Here is a 19,453-nt window from a genome sequence, read left to right as displayed (position 1 = left end):
GTGACCTTGCCAACACCTTGACTTTGGACATCTAATCTCCAGAACTGACAGAATAAGTTTGTTGTTTTAAGCCACCGGGTTTGTAGTATTTGTTATGGCAACCGTAGGAAACTAATCCAGTCTTCAAAGACAAATGTAGAGTCCCTTTCACGGGAGCGCTGGCAGCTGGTCTCTGGGGCATACCACACCCTGCATGTTAATTGCCATGGTAACTACCTACTTAGGATGCTTGAGATTCTGCTATACCTAACTGTCCCTCCTGTGGAGGCTGTATCTATTCTGGATGGCTAGAGCCTGAGGAATGTCTCCCCTCACTTCTAGGATAAAGAACTTGCTCCACCCACAGAGGAAGATCTGCCTGGATGCTCACTCCTCTTGGATCCTCTCCCAACCCCGTAGCCTCCCTTTAATCCTCCTGCCACAGGAACCCAGATGCATGGTTTACATTCTCTCAAGAGTTACAGGTTAAGTTTGTAGCACAAATCATTCCTCCTTCCTGATATCTTGGAATGCATCCTTATACATAAGATACTACGTCTTCCTCTGGTAATAAAGATTCTGACAGTGAAGTGGGCCACTGGAACACACCCTCTGCAGTGATGTTGACTATGGAAGACGGCATAGCATAATTCATTAAATGTATGCATGTAGGCCTTTAATTTTAAAGAAATGGACCTTTTGCAGAAATGTATTTAAATGGCTTTGCATTCAATGGACTGTATGCTCCTTTTGAGAGTTGTGAGAGCATAGCCCTGAAGCAGCGATGCATAACAGCGGACGGCGGATTATGACTCACCCTATTTAGAACAGTTGGTTAAATTCAGATCTTAAAATGCATTTAAAAGAAATTAACGGTGGTCTGAGTGACCTCATTAACCATTCAAAGCTCCATTCTAAGGCTTATATCATCATGGCTTAAATTAAGAACTATTGGATAAAGAAGGGCCAAGAAGAGATCAAATCAAAATTAACTAAGGGAAAAATGAAGAAGTAAAGATATGTAAAAGAGTAAAAGTTAAAAATAATGTGTGGAAGGTATAAGGTGGCCAATTTCTTACTGAATACTAAATACTAAAGACAGATCCTTTAGTTGATTGCAAAATTGTATGAAAGTTATTCTAAAAGAAGTAGAAAAGAGCACGGTACACCTATCTCGCCACCTGGATTTGAGTCAGATTTGACTTGAGAAGCCATGCTCTTATCAGCATATATGTAGGAAAAAGCTTCTATTCTCTTTTTCTCTTTATAGTCTTCTTTTTGAGAACAAAGTAACTCCTCGAGGGCCTTCTGTCCACTGAACTAATGTTCATATTTGGCTTCTTTGAATTGAGATCAGTGAAAATGAGTATTGCTGCTGGCAGATGACTGGTTGCCAGTTCAGGGCCTTGACACAGAGGCTGACGGGATCTCTTTGAACTCCTAGGAGCCGAGGTGACCTACATGAACATGACCGCCTACAACAAGGGCCGGCTGCAGTCCTCCTTCTGGATTGTGGACAAGCAGCACGTTTACATCGGCAGTGCGGGTTTGGACTGGCGATCCCTGGGGCAGGTAATCTCCACTTTATATTAACTGGGAGGGTCTGAAGTTCTGTGAGTTCCATTTGAATGAGGTTTGAATTATCGCAATTTAATAATATTTTGCTGCAAATTTTCGAGCAAGTTATCGCCGTTTCCCTTTACTCCTTTCCGTAGACAGACGGACACACATGCTCAAGTGCTGGTTTCTCTGCTGAGGATTACTCCTTTGTGTGTGGGTTTTTGTTGTTTGTTTCATACAGAAGTAGGTTGATCTTTTAAATGTTCATACTTGATCTGTATGGTCTTCTGGCTATTATTTCCTTTTGAAATGGATCAGCATTATGAAATGTGAAAAATTTCCCCCACTTTAAACATGGCAAAAGCAGAATAAGGATAAGTTGCAAGTTATTTTCTATTATTCGGGTAAAGAAACGAAGCCATCTTATGATCTGTCCTTATGCATTCGAGTGGTAGCTAGTTTCCCCTCATATTACAGAAAAAAAAAAAAAAAGGTGCCCATGAGCCAGAGGATGAAGTGGGAAAGCTGCAGAGCTCAGTTCCTGGCCTCACAACTAGCCAAGCTCCTTTCCTAGGGACCAAGCTACTCCTTCCGACCCATTCAGGGCTGTTCTCTGTAGGAACCCAGCCTCTCCACTCCGCCCCGGTGTGGAGCCCTCCAGGTCTGTCCAGAAAAGAAGCTCTTGTGACTGGTTTGTTCTCAGTCCCTGAGCCACACGATGAGAGGAGGAATCAACAGAGTGAACTTTCGAGATTTCTCTCCTTCAGCTCAAAGATACTAACAAAGTTATATTATTAAAAACCTAAATGGATTCTCATGATATTTCTTAAGTATGGAGTAAGTGTAATACAAGATTAAAAAATAAACTTATTTTATGATCCATCATAAATTCATGGAGAGGAAACTGTTAAAAAAAATTGAAATTCAGTGGCTGAAACTCTCTTTTAAAAAAAAAGGCTTTATTAAGCCATTGCTAGCAAAATAGACTAGGTCCTGGGAGCGAATGTCTGACGCCAGCCGCAGTGCTAGGTGAAAAGATATGTCCGCCGTCCTGGAGCTGTTGAGTGTTTTTATACATCGAGCTGGGGTTAAGGAGGTGAGCAGTTCTGAAAGAATTTACATTAGATGTAGACAAGGTGGGTGGGAGAAGGTGAAGCGGGCAGTTCTGCGGCAGGTGCAGAGTCCAGGGAGGAAGTGTCTGCTGCCTCAGGTAGGCTGTGGGCAAGTCTGGCAAGTTCATTTACAGGTGGAGGCTCCTGGGATTTGAAGGTGCTGTTCTCTCTTTATAATCACAGACGTGGCCACCTGGAAGTTAATCGCAAATTCCAACGGACATACATGAATGTGAACGGGCTTTTGTTACCTGGTCCACAGCTATTAACAAGCTAACTGATTTGTCTTTTTCTCTCACTCTCTGGCCGCTGTAATTTAATTTAGAACATCTCAGAATTTCTTTTCTTGTCTAAACCCATGAAGGAGTGCTGACATCCAAACAACCCCATAGAGAGGGCAGGTGAAGGGTTCTTCTCTCCAGCCATCGGGTTCTTGGAGAAGAGCAGCCTGGGGTGGGTTGGAGAAAGGCTGCAGGCATGAATAAAATGTATACGTTGGTGGGAAACCTCGAACTGGGCAGTGATTTCAGGCCGGATGGGACTTCGCACAGGGACTTCCGTTGCAGAAATCTGTGTTCTTTTCTTGGTTGTAAATTTAATAGCAGGTTAAACTCCACCGGGGTCTGGAAATTGGGAAGAGAAGCCTAGAAGAAATTTTGTGTCATTTTTTTCCCAAAAAGCTACTATTTATGTGTTAGGCACTGTTAATAGCTTAATGTATACCTCATTTGTCATAGCCGCCTATGAGTGGATATTATCCTCATCTTCCAAATAAAGATAGTTTGGGAAAAAAATGGCAGAACCGATTCTATTATTGCCCTTCTCTCCTGTAAAATAGTGAAACACTCTCTAACCCGTGTAGGAATTAGGCATTTGGAGATGGTTCTCAGTGTCTTAAGATTGACGTTAAGTTGGCAGACTCTGCATCTTTCATTTTATTCCTAGCACTTTGGAACTCATATTTGATTCAGCCCAAAATTGCCATTTTCTCATCGTTCTGTTGCTAAACCGAACTCTGAAAAATTAAAATAAATCTCACTTCTATTCTTTTTGCATTTTTTTTTCTATTTTCCTCCTGGAAGAGACTATTCTTTAATGGAGGTAGAAAGGAGACATAGCTGGGGAGTGGGCAGGCTTAAAACTCTCCTGCATGAGCATTTAGCCCCACACTGGCTCCCCTGCTCTGGATGTCAACTGCTAACCTACCCGACACTCCTCTCTCATCAACACCCACCCCTCTCCTCCTCCTCTCCGAACTTGCACACAAATGCTGTCTTCTACCTTGTCCACCCTTTCCCTATAGTTCTCTGTATTTGGGATTATGTTATGAAACTTAATCATCTACCTTAAATTAGTTTTCCTTTCAACTATGCTTGACTATGTGGGATTTTTCTTCATCTACCTCAGTATGATATAAAATATTGCACAGCAGGACTCCTGCATCAAAACAGATTTTAACTTGAGCAAAGTTGTGTGTGAAGCTAACAACTACATGAAGAATTATAATGCATTTTCCAAGTGTCAGGTTCAGCCTAAATCATCAGCTTTATATTTTGTGAAGTTTTCCAGTGAAATCAGATTATTGCTGTATTAATTATTGCCTTAAATCTGTGATAAGTAGGAAAAATAATAAAACTACTAATAATAACAGCTTCAATGTATCGAGGGATTTCGCTATACTAGGCCTTCTTCCAAGCACTTAAGGAGTATGGACTCATTTAATTTTTACAGTAACTCTTTCTGGTAAATACTACTATCATCACTTTATTTTTTTACAAAGGCGGAAGCTGAGACACAAATAAGTAGCTTACCCAACGTCATGTTCTAGGACATGGCAAATCTAGAATTCATACTCAGGCGATGTAGCTCCAAATCCCTCTTATTTCACAGCTAATAATTTTTAAAAAATGAATTACACTTATGAAAAATCATTGTCTTTCATCTTCTTGCTGTGATGCTAAGCTATAGATTTCCTCTCTCACACTCTTTAAGGAAAGCTAACCCTTCAGTCATTCATATCTTCCTGATTGAAAACCTATGACGACATCATGGCCATAGAATGACACCTACTGTTGCTTGGTACTTGAGTCCTATGAACTCACTTAACCTCTGCGTAAAATTTCAAAGACTAGGAAGTCAGTCAAGTCAGTTTGCGTGGGCTTCTATATTCCTCTCCTCCAGCCATTCAGGTGAGCCCCTAGAATCCATGGCCACGGGGAGTCCTGTGGGAGGAAAGCAAATACCACCACATGCTTTTCTACGTAGGGGTCTGGATTTGTGACTCTCAGGAGCTCCAAAAAACACCGTGGAGAAAACAGAACTAACGAAGCAAACCCAAGACCAGCTCGTGTGTGACGTGCCAAGAAAAGAGCATGACGGTCTTCAGACCACAGGGCTCTGGAGTGTGATTCTGCAACAGGAGAAACTGGGAAAGGAAATGTGAATTTCATGCTTTAAGAAAAAGTTACTTTTATAATTTTTTTGAGCATACCCTCTTAAATGAACTACTAGCCTGGAGTTAAAAGTAGGGTTCAGTAGGTTCATTGGTCACACGAATATGGCAACTGGAGATGGGATATTTTTGAATAAATGCTATTTTAAAAATTGATTAGAATGAACAGTAATGCCATTTAAACTGTTCATGTTTTAGTCTTAGTTCACCCTTATTCTAAAAGACCTAAAACATATATATTAAAACAGGTCAGCACTTGGGATGCACGAGCTCGTGAGCAGAGAGAGGAGTTTTTTCCAGTGCTGGTGGTCGAACCACGTAGCAGCCAGGGAGGGAGGGGATGGCACAGCCGCTGAGCAGCCTGCCCGGACCAGACCATCTCCTGTAACCTGGACAGGGAGAGAAAACTGACCAGCTCAGGATCAGCCTGTTATCTAAATCACTGAAGCTTTTAATCTTGGAATTGGAATTACCTGGGAGAATAATCAGTCTAGTGTTTCCAAGGTGTGTTTTATGAAATGCTATTTTGGTAAGATGGTGATGGTCATTACCTGGGAAAGGACTCTATACTCCCTAGGAATGAGAAACTGTGGGTTTAATTTGAACATGTTTCTTCACTGCTGATGCCTGAGAGCCAGTCATACGCTAATGAACTTTGTAACTCTCTGAGAGTATCCAACATTCATCAAATCTGTTTAGCCACAAATTCCTTTTCATAGTTTATTGTATGGAGCAAATATTCTTGGAAGCCTACCTATTTCCACAAGTGCTGGTCTAAGCTAAACCCCCTCTCATAGATGAGAACACTGAGGCGCAGGTTTGGAGGGCTAGGGTGGGTGGATGCTGGCTTATTTACCCACGACCCTCATACTTTCATGTCAAGTTTTAGGCAAATAGTCTTTCCACCACAATGCGCTGCCTTAAGAACAATATGTGATTCCAAAGCTGGTAATTGTAGGTTTCTGTCTCCTTAGCAACAAAACAACTGGACAATTGTTAAGCCAGGGCTTAGTCTTATGCGGTAAAGATAATCGACAGATAGTTACTGCACATTTACTCTGTTCAGAGAACTATACTAATCATGGTAGAGGGATGGAAAAAAATGCCATAAACCTACAAAACATTTAAAATCCAGTTTGAAAAATAGAATATTTAAGCACCCTGAAAAGTTAATATGACCACCCAGGATAGGACCAGTGAGGACCAGCAATATAATTTGTGAGACTCAGTATAAAATGAAAATGTGGGGCCACTCGTTAAAAAATTATAAAGAATTTCAAGATGGAGATAGCAGAGCATTCTGCAAAGCATTGGGACCTCCTAAGTCAGGGTCCATCTGAGTTTGGGGCCCTGTGTGGCTCAGGCCACATGCCCACGAGCCCTGGTGCTACATAAGAGAAGCTGGCAATAAGTATGTTGGGGCCCTGGAAAGAGGAAAACCTCTGCAGACTAAACAGAGAAGGCCACGATGAGGAGACGGATTTGACCTGAGCCCTGAGAAAAGGATTTGGAGAGTGAGTAAAAACAGAGGTGAGAATGAGTGTGGTGTATTAGGAGATCCTTGAGCAGTTTCTTGCAGGACCAGAGTGTACTAGTTTGGAATATAAGACTGGGAAAGACCAGGGTAGGCTTGGAGGGACTGTGAGTACCTGCCCAGTGCAGGATGTGGATTTAGGCCCACAGGCTATGGGGGAATCACCGAAGGTCTGTGATCTGACAACATTGGAACAAATATAAAGAAAGTTCAGGGGTTGAACAGTGAGGAGAGCGGAGTGACAGAGAGTCTATGATAGTCATAATTAAAGAGGGAAGTGACAAGACTTCATTTGAATTATGATGAGGTAAAGGTTAATTTTATGTATCAATTGGGCTAGGCTATGGTGCCCAACTGTGTAGTCAAACACCAGTCTAGGTGTTGGTATGATGATATTTTTTAAGTATGATTAACATTTAAATCAGTAGACTTGAATAAAGCAGATTATCCTCCATAGTGTGGTGGGCCTCATATAATCAGTTGAAGGTATTAAGAGAGAAGACCAAGGTTTCTAAAAGAAGGTTTCATGACTGCAACATGACCACCTACCCTTCCTGAGTTCTCAGCCTGCCAACTTGAGCTATGGATTTCAGACTTGCCAACCCTCACAATCATGTGAGCCAATCCCTTAAAATAAATACCTCTCTCTCTCTCTCTCTCTCTCTCTACACACACACACACACACACACACACACACACACACACTCCATTTATCTTGATTAATACAGATGGTGACCATGAGAACTGAAAGGAAATGAACAGAGATGTGGCAAAGCTGCATCATAGTGACCGACTGTGAAGAATGTGCCAGCTGGAGCAGTGGGCATGATTTCCAGCATCTGGAGCTGAGCCAACTGAGCCAAGGGCCATACTGTCAACAGAAATAGGGACTGTCAGGAGGAAGGGGCGGTTCTGATGTCCAGTGGGCAGTTGGAGAAACGGCAGAGATTTGCTGATATATACTGATCCTTTTTATCTAAAAACTTGAGCACCTGAATAGTAATAGTTCTTGACTGGCCCTAAAGCTACTGACTCCATCCTAGCTGCTATTTCTGATGATAACCGTTTGGTGGGATAGTGAGAGTTGCACCGCCCTCTTTCTCTCCAAGACAGAACTTCTTTCAAGTCTCTCTAGGGGTTGAAGTCATAGCCTGACATTAGCCAAGAGAAAGGGTGCTAAGAATTAAAGAGTCTTCGATTCCCTCTTCTTGTTCCCTTTTCTTTCAATTAAAAGAACAAAGGACCGAGGTACCCTTTTGAAGACCCGATGGGTGTGCCGGTGGGTAGGAGGAGGTCGCCGTTTTTATAGCACATCCTGCTAGCACTGTGCGGACATTTTCTCAGAATTTATGAGGTTCTAAAAACATGTCTTAGCTCCTGGGGAATCGATGTATTGGTAATGCAGGTAACCAGAACCAAAATGAGAACAAACCAAAGCAAAAGGCAGTTCACCTGCAGATACAACAGAGAATAATTAATATTTCTTTTGCAACATAAAATGAAAATCTCCCAATATTGGTTTAGAAGATTACCTGGTCTGCTTAGAAAGGTCGTTTTTGTTTGCAGATGTGCATTCTTAGGTAAACGAGGGACTGGAAGTCCCAGTTCTAACGAAACAAATGAATTAGCAGACTTAATTTTCACTAACAAAGTCCTCCTTCTTTCCTATAGTTTTTAAAGTAACAATTTGGCAGATAATATTGTTCCAAAGAGGTAAAAGTAGGAAATCCTCTTTCTTAGTCTCCCCTTGGAGACACTCTCACAAAACCAGTTTATCATCTGTTATAAAACAATCTCAATTTGTGCAATTAAGTGAAAAAATAAGAGCACCATTTGCCCTCTTCTGTTTACCTTTCCTCAGATAAGATTTAGCCGGTAGGTATTTCCACTCGTTTCCAAAATGTTCCCTCATATATCCCTCTAACCCCTATTCTAAATGGCGTGATAACCTGAAATATCTATAATGGCTCCTTATATGACATGTTTTTTTTTTCTAGATATAATCCATTTGATCAAAAGTCCCTCTTAAAATATGATGCCCAAAATTCAATACAATACTTTGCAAGCAGCCTCCTCACCATGTGGAATTTGGCTTCCAGTCTTTGAGCATTCTCTTTCTGAAAATATAGGCTAAATCCAGCTTCACTATTGGGCCAGTCTCAGTATTTTTGTTGGTTGTTACTAAGCTTGTTGTTTGGCAATATAATATAGTGGTTGGAGTCCAATAGGACTGAAATTGATTTTTTTTCTACTTTTAATAATTATATTACGCTGGGCAAGTTTTTTTTATTTCTCTGGGCTTCAGTCTCTACAACTGAACTAATAATACCAACCTCATACAGTTGTTAGGGATCAAGTGGGATGTTCTCACACACTCTAGCACTGCACCTGTAATATGGTTACTTCTCAATAGATTGTAGCCTCAGAGTTGATGACAAGGAATCTTTTTTTTTCTCTTTCTTGATAAGTTATCTAGATCAATGAATAAAGAGAAGGCCAGAGACTCTAGTTGTTATTTATTGTCTTTGGCAGAGATTTTATAAATCTTCCTACGTTTGTCCAAAAGCACATGGCCTGATTAACAGCACAGTAAGTGGGGCAGTAACCCCCAAGGGGCATGGACCGGGGTTGGGGGGGCTGTCTTCCTCTGAAGAGAGGTCTCTAATGTCTTGACACAGAGTAATATCCTACATCCTGTGCTGTTCAAAGTTTTCATCGTTGGTATTATATAGAAAGCAAGTGACCAAATTTACAAGTAGTACAAATTGGGCGAAGTGGGGGAGAGGGGCGGGGGACAGAGCTAAAACCTCTGTTTTCAGAAGCAAGACTTAAAGAGATTTTAGCAAGTTAATTCGACCAGTGCTAACAAAAGGGAATTGAACAAGAGTGTGAAAATAAATGAAGGCCATCCAAATGAGGATAAGCAAAAACTATTTATTCAGAGCTTGCTGTAGGAAAGGAGCCACCATCACTTGTGTTTTGCAGAGACTCAAAAGCAGGCAGAGGGGTGGGAAAGCTTCGGAGTAGGAAAAAGAGAGGGCATCAGTGTGCCTTGACTGGGGGCTGTTGGAGTAGGGAAATTGTAGAACAGCTAACTAGAAGTGGGGTGTGCTGTGTGATTGGTTAGGGGTACACATCTGGCTTTCTCCATTTGGTCCAAAGTTGGAAGCCGGGCAAAATTAAAGTTTATTTATCAAATCCTGGCCAGTGAGGGGCCAAATGCTAAAGGAGTGATTGTCAGAGATCTGTCTTTATGTATGGCCTGGCCAATGTGCATTTGTATATTCAGTCTCTCTGGGGATACACAAAGCTTTAATCTCCCCCCTCTCACCCTCTGCCTCCCCACGGACTGGTCTAAGGATCCTAGGTAGGTGTCTGGGAGCCTGTGTTAATTAAGAGATTCGGAGATGGGAAATTACTGAGAAAGGATTGGCATCAGTGTAAGCGAGAATTTTCTAACCTTAAAGTCTTTCAGTGATGGAAAAGGCCAGCCTTGTGAGAGAATTAGCTCCCCGTCACAGGCAGGGATGCAGAGGACGAAATGTTCTGGGGACTGAAAATGGCTCGATGTTACTGGACCATAGTAAGAGAAGGCAGGAGTTCAAGTAGCTCTGCTATCTTCATCGGAGTTTACACATTGTGAGCTAACATCATCATCATCATCAGTTATTACTATTTTATACAACTCGCTACATAATCAGGACACCTCTGCTTCCCCACCTTGACTTAGAGACCACAGTGCAGCTGTGTGCACATCCAGGAGCCTAGCCACACACACTCTGTATGTCAGGCTTGGTCATGGAGCAGTGACCTGCCCCAAAAGCTCGTCCGCATCAATTTAGTAACATTTCTGACATTGCCCTTGTGATAGTTGAAAATACACTACTCATTATGAAAATAAATCTTTATATGCAGAAAAATACTAGTTTAAACCACAAAGTTTTGTTTTGTTTTTAATATTGAGGTAAAACTCTAATTGACAAAGCTTATTGAATATATACATACAGATTTTATTTCCTTCAATAAAAGTTTATTAAAAATGTTACACCGGATTTCTTCGGAGGCTTAGTCAGACTTAAAAAGTGCATTTATTTTAACAACTGTTTTAACGAAAATTCACTTAGGTGAATGTTATTGCCCCATTTTTCTTACTTCATGGCTTTCATATTTTAATTGAAAAAAATTGGAATGTATTATCTTGATACAATGACTTGCAGGAATACTGCTCTTATACCTATAAATCATTCTGAATACTTCAAGTGTTCCTGCTCAAGCATCTATTCTTATAATTAGCTGTCACTCAGTCCTTTATTGCTGAATTCACCAAAACATAACTCTCATATTTTCAAACCCTTTCTGAGATTTAATTCTCACAGCAGCTGTGTGTAGGGCGTCAGCCCCATCGCCCTGCACCAGTGGCCTTCTTAAGCCTGCCCACAGACTGCTAAGCTACCTCTCTCTTGTTTCAGTTGAAGCCCAATGTACCATATTTGGAACTTAAGAACTGCCTGAAAATATTCTTTCACTTCTGAATTGCCTGAGTTGTTGGAAATGTTTGTTCTAGAAATGGTGGGTCTGAATTTCATCCTCAGAAGCCTGTGGAGAAAATTATGCTTCATAATAAAGCAAGATTAAGATAAACCAAATATATAGGTACAAATGATAATAGGTTCAGAGTTTTGAGTAAGCTTTATACTTTTTAGAGATTTCTCATGAATATTGATTTATTTAGTCCTCGCAGCAGCCCTGTGAGATTCACAGGACAAGTTTTGGATACTTCATTTTACAGGTCAGGAAACTTGTCTCTGAGAGGCCAGTTGAGGAATGTCCCAGAATTATTCCATCATTTGTAGATAGTTAGGACTGGAACCCAAACTTCCGGTGTGTGTGACACTCCTTTGCCTGTGCTACACCCTTTCTCTTAATGAAGAATTGGCTGAATCAGTGGTCCAAATATATAGCAACATCCCAGATTTATAGTAATATCCCAAAGATCTAGAAACTAGATATTTGAGAGACTTCTCTAATTGCAATAAAATCAAGAACTAAAAACTAAGCAAACAGATCCTACACAGCCAGACTCTCCAGAGCCACACCCTTTTACTTATTGGAGTACCTCTTAGGGCCTTCGTTATTCAAGACCTGTTTGGTCTTAGGCTCATTATAGGTCTAATTAATTTTGAAGCTTTGGCCAGTAAGAAGTCACAAGACAGAGAAGAACACTGACAGTCCAGACAAGTTAGAACTGTCCGCAGAGCGAGAGTGAACACTGACCATTCAAAGCAACATGTGAGTTCAGAACTCTCAAAATCTGCACGAACCCGTCCACATGAGCCAGCCCCAGGCTTCAGAGCCAGCTCCCAAGGCTCCCGGCCTGCAGGGTGACCATGACCTTCCCTTTAGGAAAAGAGAGAACTGTCTGTTCACTGCAGAGTCCTGTTCAGGACATAAGAAATGTGCTTAAACTTTTGAGAGAGTGATTGGTCAAAAAGGCCGAAGGTGTCGTCTGTAGGCAGTAAACCATCAGCTCTGGACAGTTTGGATTCTAAAGCAGCGCTGTCCAGTAGGTGTATCCCACAAGCCACTAACGCGAGCCATGAATGTAATTTAAAAACTTCTAGTAGCCACATAAGAATGCAAGAAGAAGCAAGTCGAATTAATGTTAATAATATTTTTGTATAATCTCACGTATCCTAAATATTATTCCAATGTGTCATCAATATAAAGCATTTAATAATGAGATATTTTTTCCCTTTTTTGGGGGGTAGCGAGTTCAGAAACTGATGGTACTTTACACTCACAGCACATCTCAGTTCGGACTGGCCATATTGCAAAGGATGAATGTGACCCTTGTGACCTTTGGCCGCATAGGTCTAGAGCATCTCTTTCTCTCTTTAATTAGGAAGCAGAATGTGTTTTTTCTGAGTTAATCATAAGCCTAAAGGGTCGAGGTTTTTACTTTGAAAAGCTAGCTTTATGTCAGGCGGACAGACCAAGGGCAATCGGAAGGACAGGTCGCTGTGGTGTCCGGGCGGATGCAGAACCGTGGCCGCTTGCGGTGCTGCTCGGTTCCGCGATCTGCAAGCCGCGAAAGCCCTCCGCGCAGTTCGGCCCGTGGCACCGATGTAAATTACTCATTTCTGCTTCCAAGTGTATGGATTGAGCTGTGCTACCCTAGGAAACGAGTTTGATGTTGTTCTCATAAGTCAAATATTTATCATCTTCCTCTGCCAAGAGCTTTCATCAGGGAACATGTCTGAAACATGCTTCGCCTGCTGCAAACGTGTCATTCCCCTGCTACAATCTTTCCATTCATTTATTCATTCATTCGTTCGCAAAGATTTGTTTAGCATCTGCTTAGTGCCAGGCTGTTTGGAATGTGCCAGGGGTACAAAGATGCAGGAGCCAGGTCCTTTCCCTTAAAGAGCTCACATTAGACTAAAAAGATAAGCAACTAAACAAATATTTCTGATACAATTTGAAGTGTATTAGCCCAGACTAGGGGAGAGCTCAGGACTGATTCCTTAGAGGAAGTGATACCTGAGCTGAACTTGAGGGCACAGTGGGGGAGCTAAGTGAACAAAGGGGAGAGAGGTTTTTCTGTGCTCAGAGGTGGGAGAAGGCCCGGCTGGTCCACAGAATCCTCAGTCGTCCGTGTGGCTGTTACACGCGATGCCGCCTTGAGTGGAGAGAGGATACGGAGAGATCTTGGGGCTGCGGGTGTCACGCAGAGAAGCATGGGTTTACCACAGAGTTTGTGGAAAGCCCTGGAAGGGTTTCAGGAAGGAGAGTGAAAGCTGTGGCGAGGCGGATTGGACAGGGCGCAGACCCGAGCGAGGGATACGGCTTAGGGAGCTGTCGTGGAAATGGGGTGGCAGGGGTCGCTGGACAAGGCGAGTTCCTGGACCAAGTTCCTGGCTGAACCAAGTACATGCAGTGAGGGATGGTGGGAGGGGAGAGTCCCTCCTGCGCTGACTGAGCTGCCAGGACTGGCTCATTACTTGTCTCTAATTTAGGCTCCTCACTGTCACATTTCAGCCTTGAAAGAAGCCCCGGGCTGAGTTAGGGGGTCCTGTGTGAGATCAGCCCAGTCACCTCCTGCTTGGAAGGTTGTCACATCTTGTCATTTCTGTAAACAAGGAGAGCGTACGTGAACGTGTGTACAGATGTGCACTTCCAGAAGAGTCTGGAAGGACACACGCCAAACTGCTCACGGTGACGGCCCCTGGAGGCAGAGCAGAAGTCAGGGAGGACGGGCTTCCGCTTCCTGCTCCAAAGGCATCCGCACTGCTCCAAAGTGCTCCTTTGTGTGTGGTGACCACGTGTACTTAAATAGAATTACACTTAAAAATATATTTAATTTTAGTTCAGTATATTAATTATATGTAACAGCAAGCATTTGCTATATATGCGTGTACATGTGTATGTGTGTACATATACGTGTGCGTGTGTGCATGTATGTATGTGTGTGTGTGTGTGTGTGTATATGTGTGTATGTCACACCATGGTAGCCGTTTAATTCCCCCAATGAGCAGTGTCCAGGGCCCTGATCTCAGGGTCCACCATCAAGACCTTTCTCTAGTCAAAGAGCACAAACTTCCAGTGGTGAGAGGATATTTTCTGGAGTCCGATGTTCTGTGTGGCGACTGTAATTAACAATGCTGTACTGTAAACTTGAACGTTGCTAAGAGAGTAGATCTTAGCAATAACAACAGCCAGAAAGGTATTATGTGCGGTAATGGATGTTAACGCCTTATTTTGGTGATCCATTCACAATATATACTCACAATATATACGTATATCAGATCATCACATTGTGCACCTTAAACTGACACAATGTTATGTATCAATTAGTATATTTCAATCAATCTAGAAAAAACTTCCTAATCTCCTGAGCCCCTAAATAATAAGTGCCACTGTAATGCTGGCCCGGGCCTGACCCAGTGAGCATCAGTTGTAGATGGCTTTGAGACCATCCCCCTACCTCCATGTGGCCTTGCCCCACCCCCTTAACTATTAACAGTCTGTGAGGACGAGATTCTGTAGGAATTCTTTTGATGTTTGCATCTTGTATAGATTTTTTCAGATTCGTTCATTAGTAAAATTTCAAAGATTTTATTTGCCTTCTAGATATATTTTTTTTAAATGTGGGAGTCAAATTAACTTTAATTCATTTGCTTCTGTCTAGGTGACAATCTTTTTCTTTAGCCAACTCTCGCCACAAACTAAACAAATATCCACAACAACAAAAACAGCTCAGACCACATTCACGTCCTGCTGCTTATTATTCTCTGCCTTCTGGTTCTCATCTATTTCTGCCCAGCCCCTCACCTGAGACAAATTCCTGTCCCTACTCTTCTCTCTGTCTCTGTCTCTCTCTCTCGTTCTCTCTCATTCTCTGTCTTCAGGCCTCTCGTTCTCTCCCTCTTCTTCTTTCTCTCTCTCTTCTCTCTCTCTCTCTCTCTCCCCCTCTCTCCATTCACTTCGGTTTCAACCCACCTTTCAGTCGCACATGTTAACTCTGGCCTTTGAATCCTTATTTATCCATTTCTAATTTCAAATCCTTGAGCAAAACATAGGCTTTATAAGATGATTACAAAGTCCTCTTTCCTTCATTTCACGTTTGGTCATCTTTGCTAGGAATTTTGTTTGTGGGGAGGAAGAGGAAGGCAGGTTTCTGAATCTCCTGTGGGCCCCTCACTGGGTAGAGGTCCCTAGATGGAACCCTCATGAACTGTGGGGACACGCAGGGCGTGGAGGTTGCTGAAAAGCTGCCCTTGGGTCCTTTTCTGTCTCTGAAATGCTTGCCAGACTGTCTCAGAGATTGCGTCGAAAACAAATGGAAAACACCATATTTAAGGCAGCCTGAAATGTTTCTATTTTCAAGTTATTTTTAGCTGGCATTGTCAGTTTCTTGGTGTCACTTGGCGTTCACACCCAGCGCCAAGAAAAGAGTGAGAGAAATTGCTAAGAAGTCAAAGTCAGAGGCGAACGAACAGGCGGCAAGGCCTAGGGCATTTTCCAAGAGGACCAGGTCCCTGTAGGGAGCGCTCGTCTCTACTTCCGCTGGAAGTCCCACTCAGAACCCTCCGAGGTGGGAAAGGGAGAAAGAGAGCACTCCTGATGCAGAACTGCCTGGGACGGTGTTCCGCACAGTGACCGGCTTCCGCTTGCATGCCTCAAGTAACAGGAGGCTCACTTCCACATAAGCATTTTATTCTTCAGTTTCTCTTTTAATTGGAAAAGGCTTTCTCAAATCTTCTATCCGTCAATCCAAGTTCTAGAGCAAACATTCTTATAGGCCCGAGAAAATGTATAACAATATGCATTTAAAGCCTTGTGGGCATTGAGCGCCTGTCCCAGAAAGCGGGGGACCCTGACCCTTGGGGCCAGGCGTCCCCGGGTGGCCCTGGGTCAAGGACGCCACGCAGGTGCAGCAGCTTCCATTCCCCCTGCGGGCAGCACGTCTGGGTTTCCCATGAGAAGGATGGGCCTCTTACCCCTAAGGTGGGTGTCGGAAGCCAGCCGACCAAGTCAAACCGGGTACCTGAATGGGGGAGCGGGGACTGAGCAAAAAGAGAAGACAGACAGGGTGCAGGAGGGAGAGCAGATCTCACACTGCCTCTCCGAGTTTATTTCTTCTCCTCCTTTTAAACACAATCTGTTCCTCTGTGTATCCCAAAACAACACAAAAGTAACATCCTGAAGATGGAGGTGCAATTGACCCTTCAATTAACACTCCCTTCGACACTCCCTTAGGCTATACTTAATCTTCTTCTTCCTGAAATTCCACAGAACCAGCCTTTTCTTTTTTATGCAAGCAGGCCTCCCGAGACAATCCATGCACTCTTTTGAATTTGGGGAGCTTTAGCTCCCTACAGGTGGGAACCCACTGTAGAAGGGCACAGAAGCCAGTTTAGATTAATGTTCAAAAGCTTTGTTTGGGGTTTTTATTCTAAGTACTTTCACAACTCGTTAGCTCCCAAGAAGATAAAATGTACATGAAATGCTTTCACAGCAATTATCCTGACTCCAAAGACTTTTGCAGGATAGTCGTTCCGGTCAGTTGTCTACACTTTGTTTCTGAAATACTTTCTTACCCATCAATTTATTGACTCCTCCTACAGCCAGTGAAGGAGACAGGGGCTTCTGTTACTTTCCTGGGGCCGTAGATGTGGGACTGACATCTAGAAACACTAAATGACCAGCCCAAAGACATGGTGCTCAGAGGTGGCTGAACCCAGGCAACGGCTCTGGTCTCCTCTATCAAAATGGAGCCTGGTGTCCCCCGCACAGGTGACACCCTAATGAATGGCCCTTAGAAGAGTGGTTTATTGTTCCGATTATCAAACATTGCCTACCACGAATGAACAATGAAGCATTTGCTTCCTTCGGTCTCAATTCCAGAAGCCGTCACTCCGCGTGGCTGCAGCCCTGTTACGTGCCCTTGCGAGATGAGGCCATCCGTGGGGTGATTGCTTTGGCGGTGGCCTCTTTTGTGGGATTTCCTTTCACTCTGTAGCAGCTAAGCCTTCAGCTTTCCTCTCACCAGCCCAAGGACCCAGCCAAAAATTTCTCTCCGAATTCTCAGACTCTCCCAAAGCAACGTGATAGTTTACGAGAGTTTCCGGAAGGGAGAAGCAGTAAAAATTATTTTTGCTTTTCTCTACATTGCCTCAATGGATTTGCTCATTTGTTTTATCTAAATTATGCCAGATGTTGGAGATAAAAATAGACAAAAAACAAAAACAAAAACAAAACCCCTGCCTTCAGTGAGCTTACAGTCTGATGGGACAGTCAGACTGTAGATCAAATACACAAACAAATGCAGGAAGTACAGTGATGGAGGCTGAAAGGAAAAACAGGATATTGTGACAACTGATAATGGTAGAAGATGATAACGGGGGACAGAGAGAATTCCCGGAAGAATAAATGATGTGCAGAAGGCCAAGCGGGGCAGGCTGAGGGGCAGGAGAGACCCCGAGCATCCCCTCTCCTCCGTTCTTCAACCCCCTTGAAATTCTGTGGTCCACACCCCGCCCCCTCCTTCTGCTCAAAAACTTCAGCATCCTCAGCATTTTGGGTACCTCATTTAACTTCCTTTCCTGTTTCTCCAAGCATTCCTGTCTCTCTTACACAGCCTGGAATTAAAATTATCACCTCGCTCACTTGCCTAGTTTCTTATGAACCTTTGTCTACTTTTTGGAAGAACTTTTCCCCAATGCGACTGGACGGTCCGTCGATCTGTCAGTTTCCTTCTTCTTCCTGAAGACATCCCTTCTTGGTTAGAAGTGCAATGAAGGGTTTAATCAGAGTAATGAGTATCCGAATTACACGTAAGACTGCTCTGGCCTCGGCACAGAGAACGAGGTGAGCTTGGGAATGAGGGGTGACCAGTAAGCAGACTCGCCAGCCTGGCAGCAGCGGAGGTGGGGAGAAATGAATGGGTTTGCAACCTGCCTCAGGAGCAGAGTCGAAGGGCCTGCTGAGATGACAGGCTGGGGCTGGGGAAAGGGAGCATGGGCAGCCACAGGTGATGGTGGTGCTGTCAGCTCCTCAGGTGAGGAACCTGGGTCGCAAGCATAAGTGTGGACATTGTCCTTTTAAGATGTCTACAAAGAATCTGAGCAGCCATGTCGACTAGGCAGTTAAATATATAGGCTTGGAGCTCAAAGGTGAGATCTGCGCTGCCATGCAAATCTGCGCCTCGGGCTGAGGCAGCTGGCCCGCACTAACGCAGCTCCACTGTCCGTCCGTCTGTCTGCCATTCCGTTCGGCAGTGTTCGTGTAATTCCAGGTGTTTCTGTGAAGGCGTTGGAGGGGGCGAGTCTCTCTCTCCCACTCTTCCCGCTGCCTTCCCCTCTGGCCCTCAGCTCTGTCACCCCCACACCCGACTCTGCCTCCCCTCACATCCCTTCAGTCGTTCCTTCCTGTCCTCCTCACTCTTTCTCTACTTTTTTCACTCTTCCACTCTTTTTCTTTTGTGAAATCCGTGTTAAGCCTGCATTGTCTCCTTCCTGTCCGCTGACCGTGCTCAGGTGCTTGCGTCTGGCTCTCTCGTTCTTCCCTCGTCTGTCTGGAACCTCTTGCTTCTGTTTCCACCCGTATCTGGATTCGTTTCTTCCTCCATAGCTGTTTCTCTTCTTTCCTCCTTAAAAAAATAAATAAATAAATAACTCTTTTAACTTTCTTGAATGTGAAAATCAGCTACATTTTACTTTCCTAATTCTCATTTTAAAAAGCAGGTGAGTTGAGTGTTTACAGTTCCTCCAAGGAAAAAGGCTGACAATTCTTCCCACCTCGGGAATTTTCCCGTCAATGGCTACTGATTGAAGGCGTCAGGAAGAGCCACTGGCGGGCACCACTGGGTGTTCATTTCAGTGCTGCCAGTGTATGTTGCTCCAATCTGTTGTCCCAAGCATTTTCCCATTGGTTATGTCACTTGTCCCCTTTTCACCTCATTTGGAAGTTCACAGATTGCATGTAAAATCCAAAGCATCTCTTAGAGCTGCTCAGATTAAACACTGAAAACCCAACAGAGAACAAAATTCACGATTGTCTCATTCCTAGGTTACTAACACAATTGCTGACGTCCTTGTACTAAAGCTTCCTATGGATTCTGTGACGGCGAACACAAAGAGCCATCTTCTGTCTTGATTTTTTAAATAAAAATCTCTAAGTCTCCATTCCGTGGACATATACTGAAAGAATGTTTATGGTGTACAAGACACCCTACTTGTTGCTAGCACAAAGATAAGTGGATCATAGTCTTGCCCACCAGGCTGTGAAGGGTCCTGTGATGGGGACATAGACAGG

At 43.4% G+C, this 19,453-nt stretch overlaps 1 protein-coding gene across 7 annotated transcripts in view; it reads left to right on the top strand.

Moving 5' to 3' along the window:
* PLD5 (phospholipase D family member 5) overlaps window positions 1–19,453 on the top strand; it is a 355,949-nt gene that overhangs the window by 264,773 nt on the left and 71,723 nt on the right. For all 7 annotated transcript variants that reach the window (XM_039883218.1, XM_039883223.1, XM_039883222.1 and 4 more), the window contains one exon: window positions 1,424–1,551. In XM_039883218.1, coding sequence (XP_039739152.1) covers window positions 1,424–1,551 — 128 coding nt within the window. The remainder of the gene's footprint in view (window positions 1–1,423; window positions 1,552–19,453) is intronic.

This window comes from Pteropus medius, unplaced genomic scaffold (assembly GCF_902729225.1).
Source record: "Pteropus medius unplaced genomic scaffold, Ma_sr-lr_union100, whole genome shotgun sequence".
NCBI lineage: Eukaryota > Metazoa > Chordata > Mammalia > Chiroptera > Pteropodidae > Pteropus > Pteropus medius.
The sequence above is the reverse complement of the archived record's forward strand: the minus strand, read 5'-3'. Positions and strand labels throughout refer to the sequence as shown.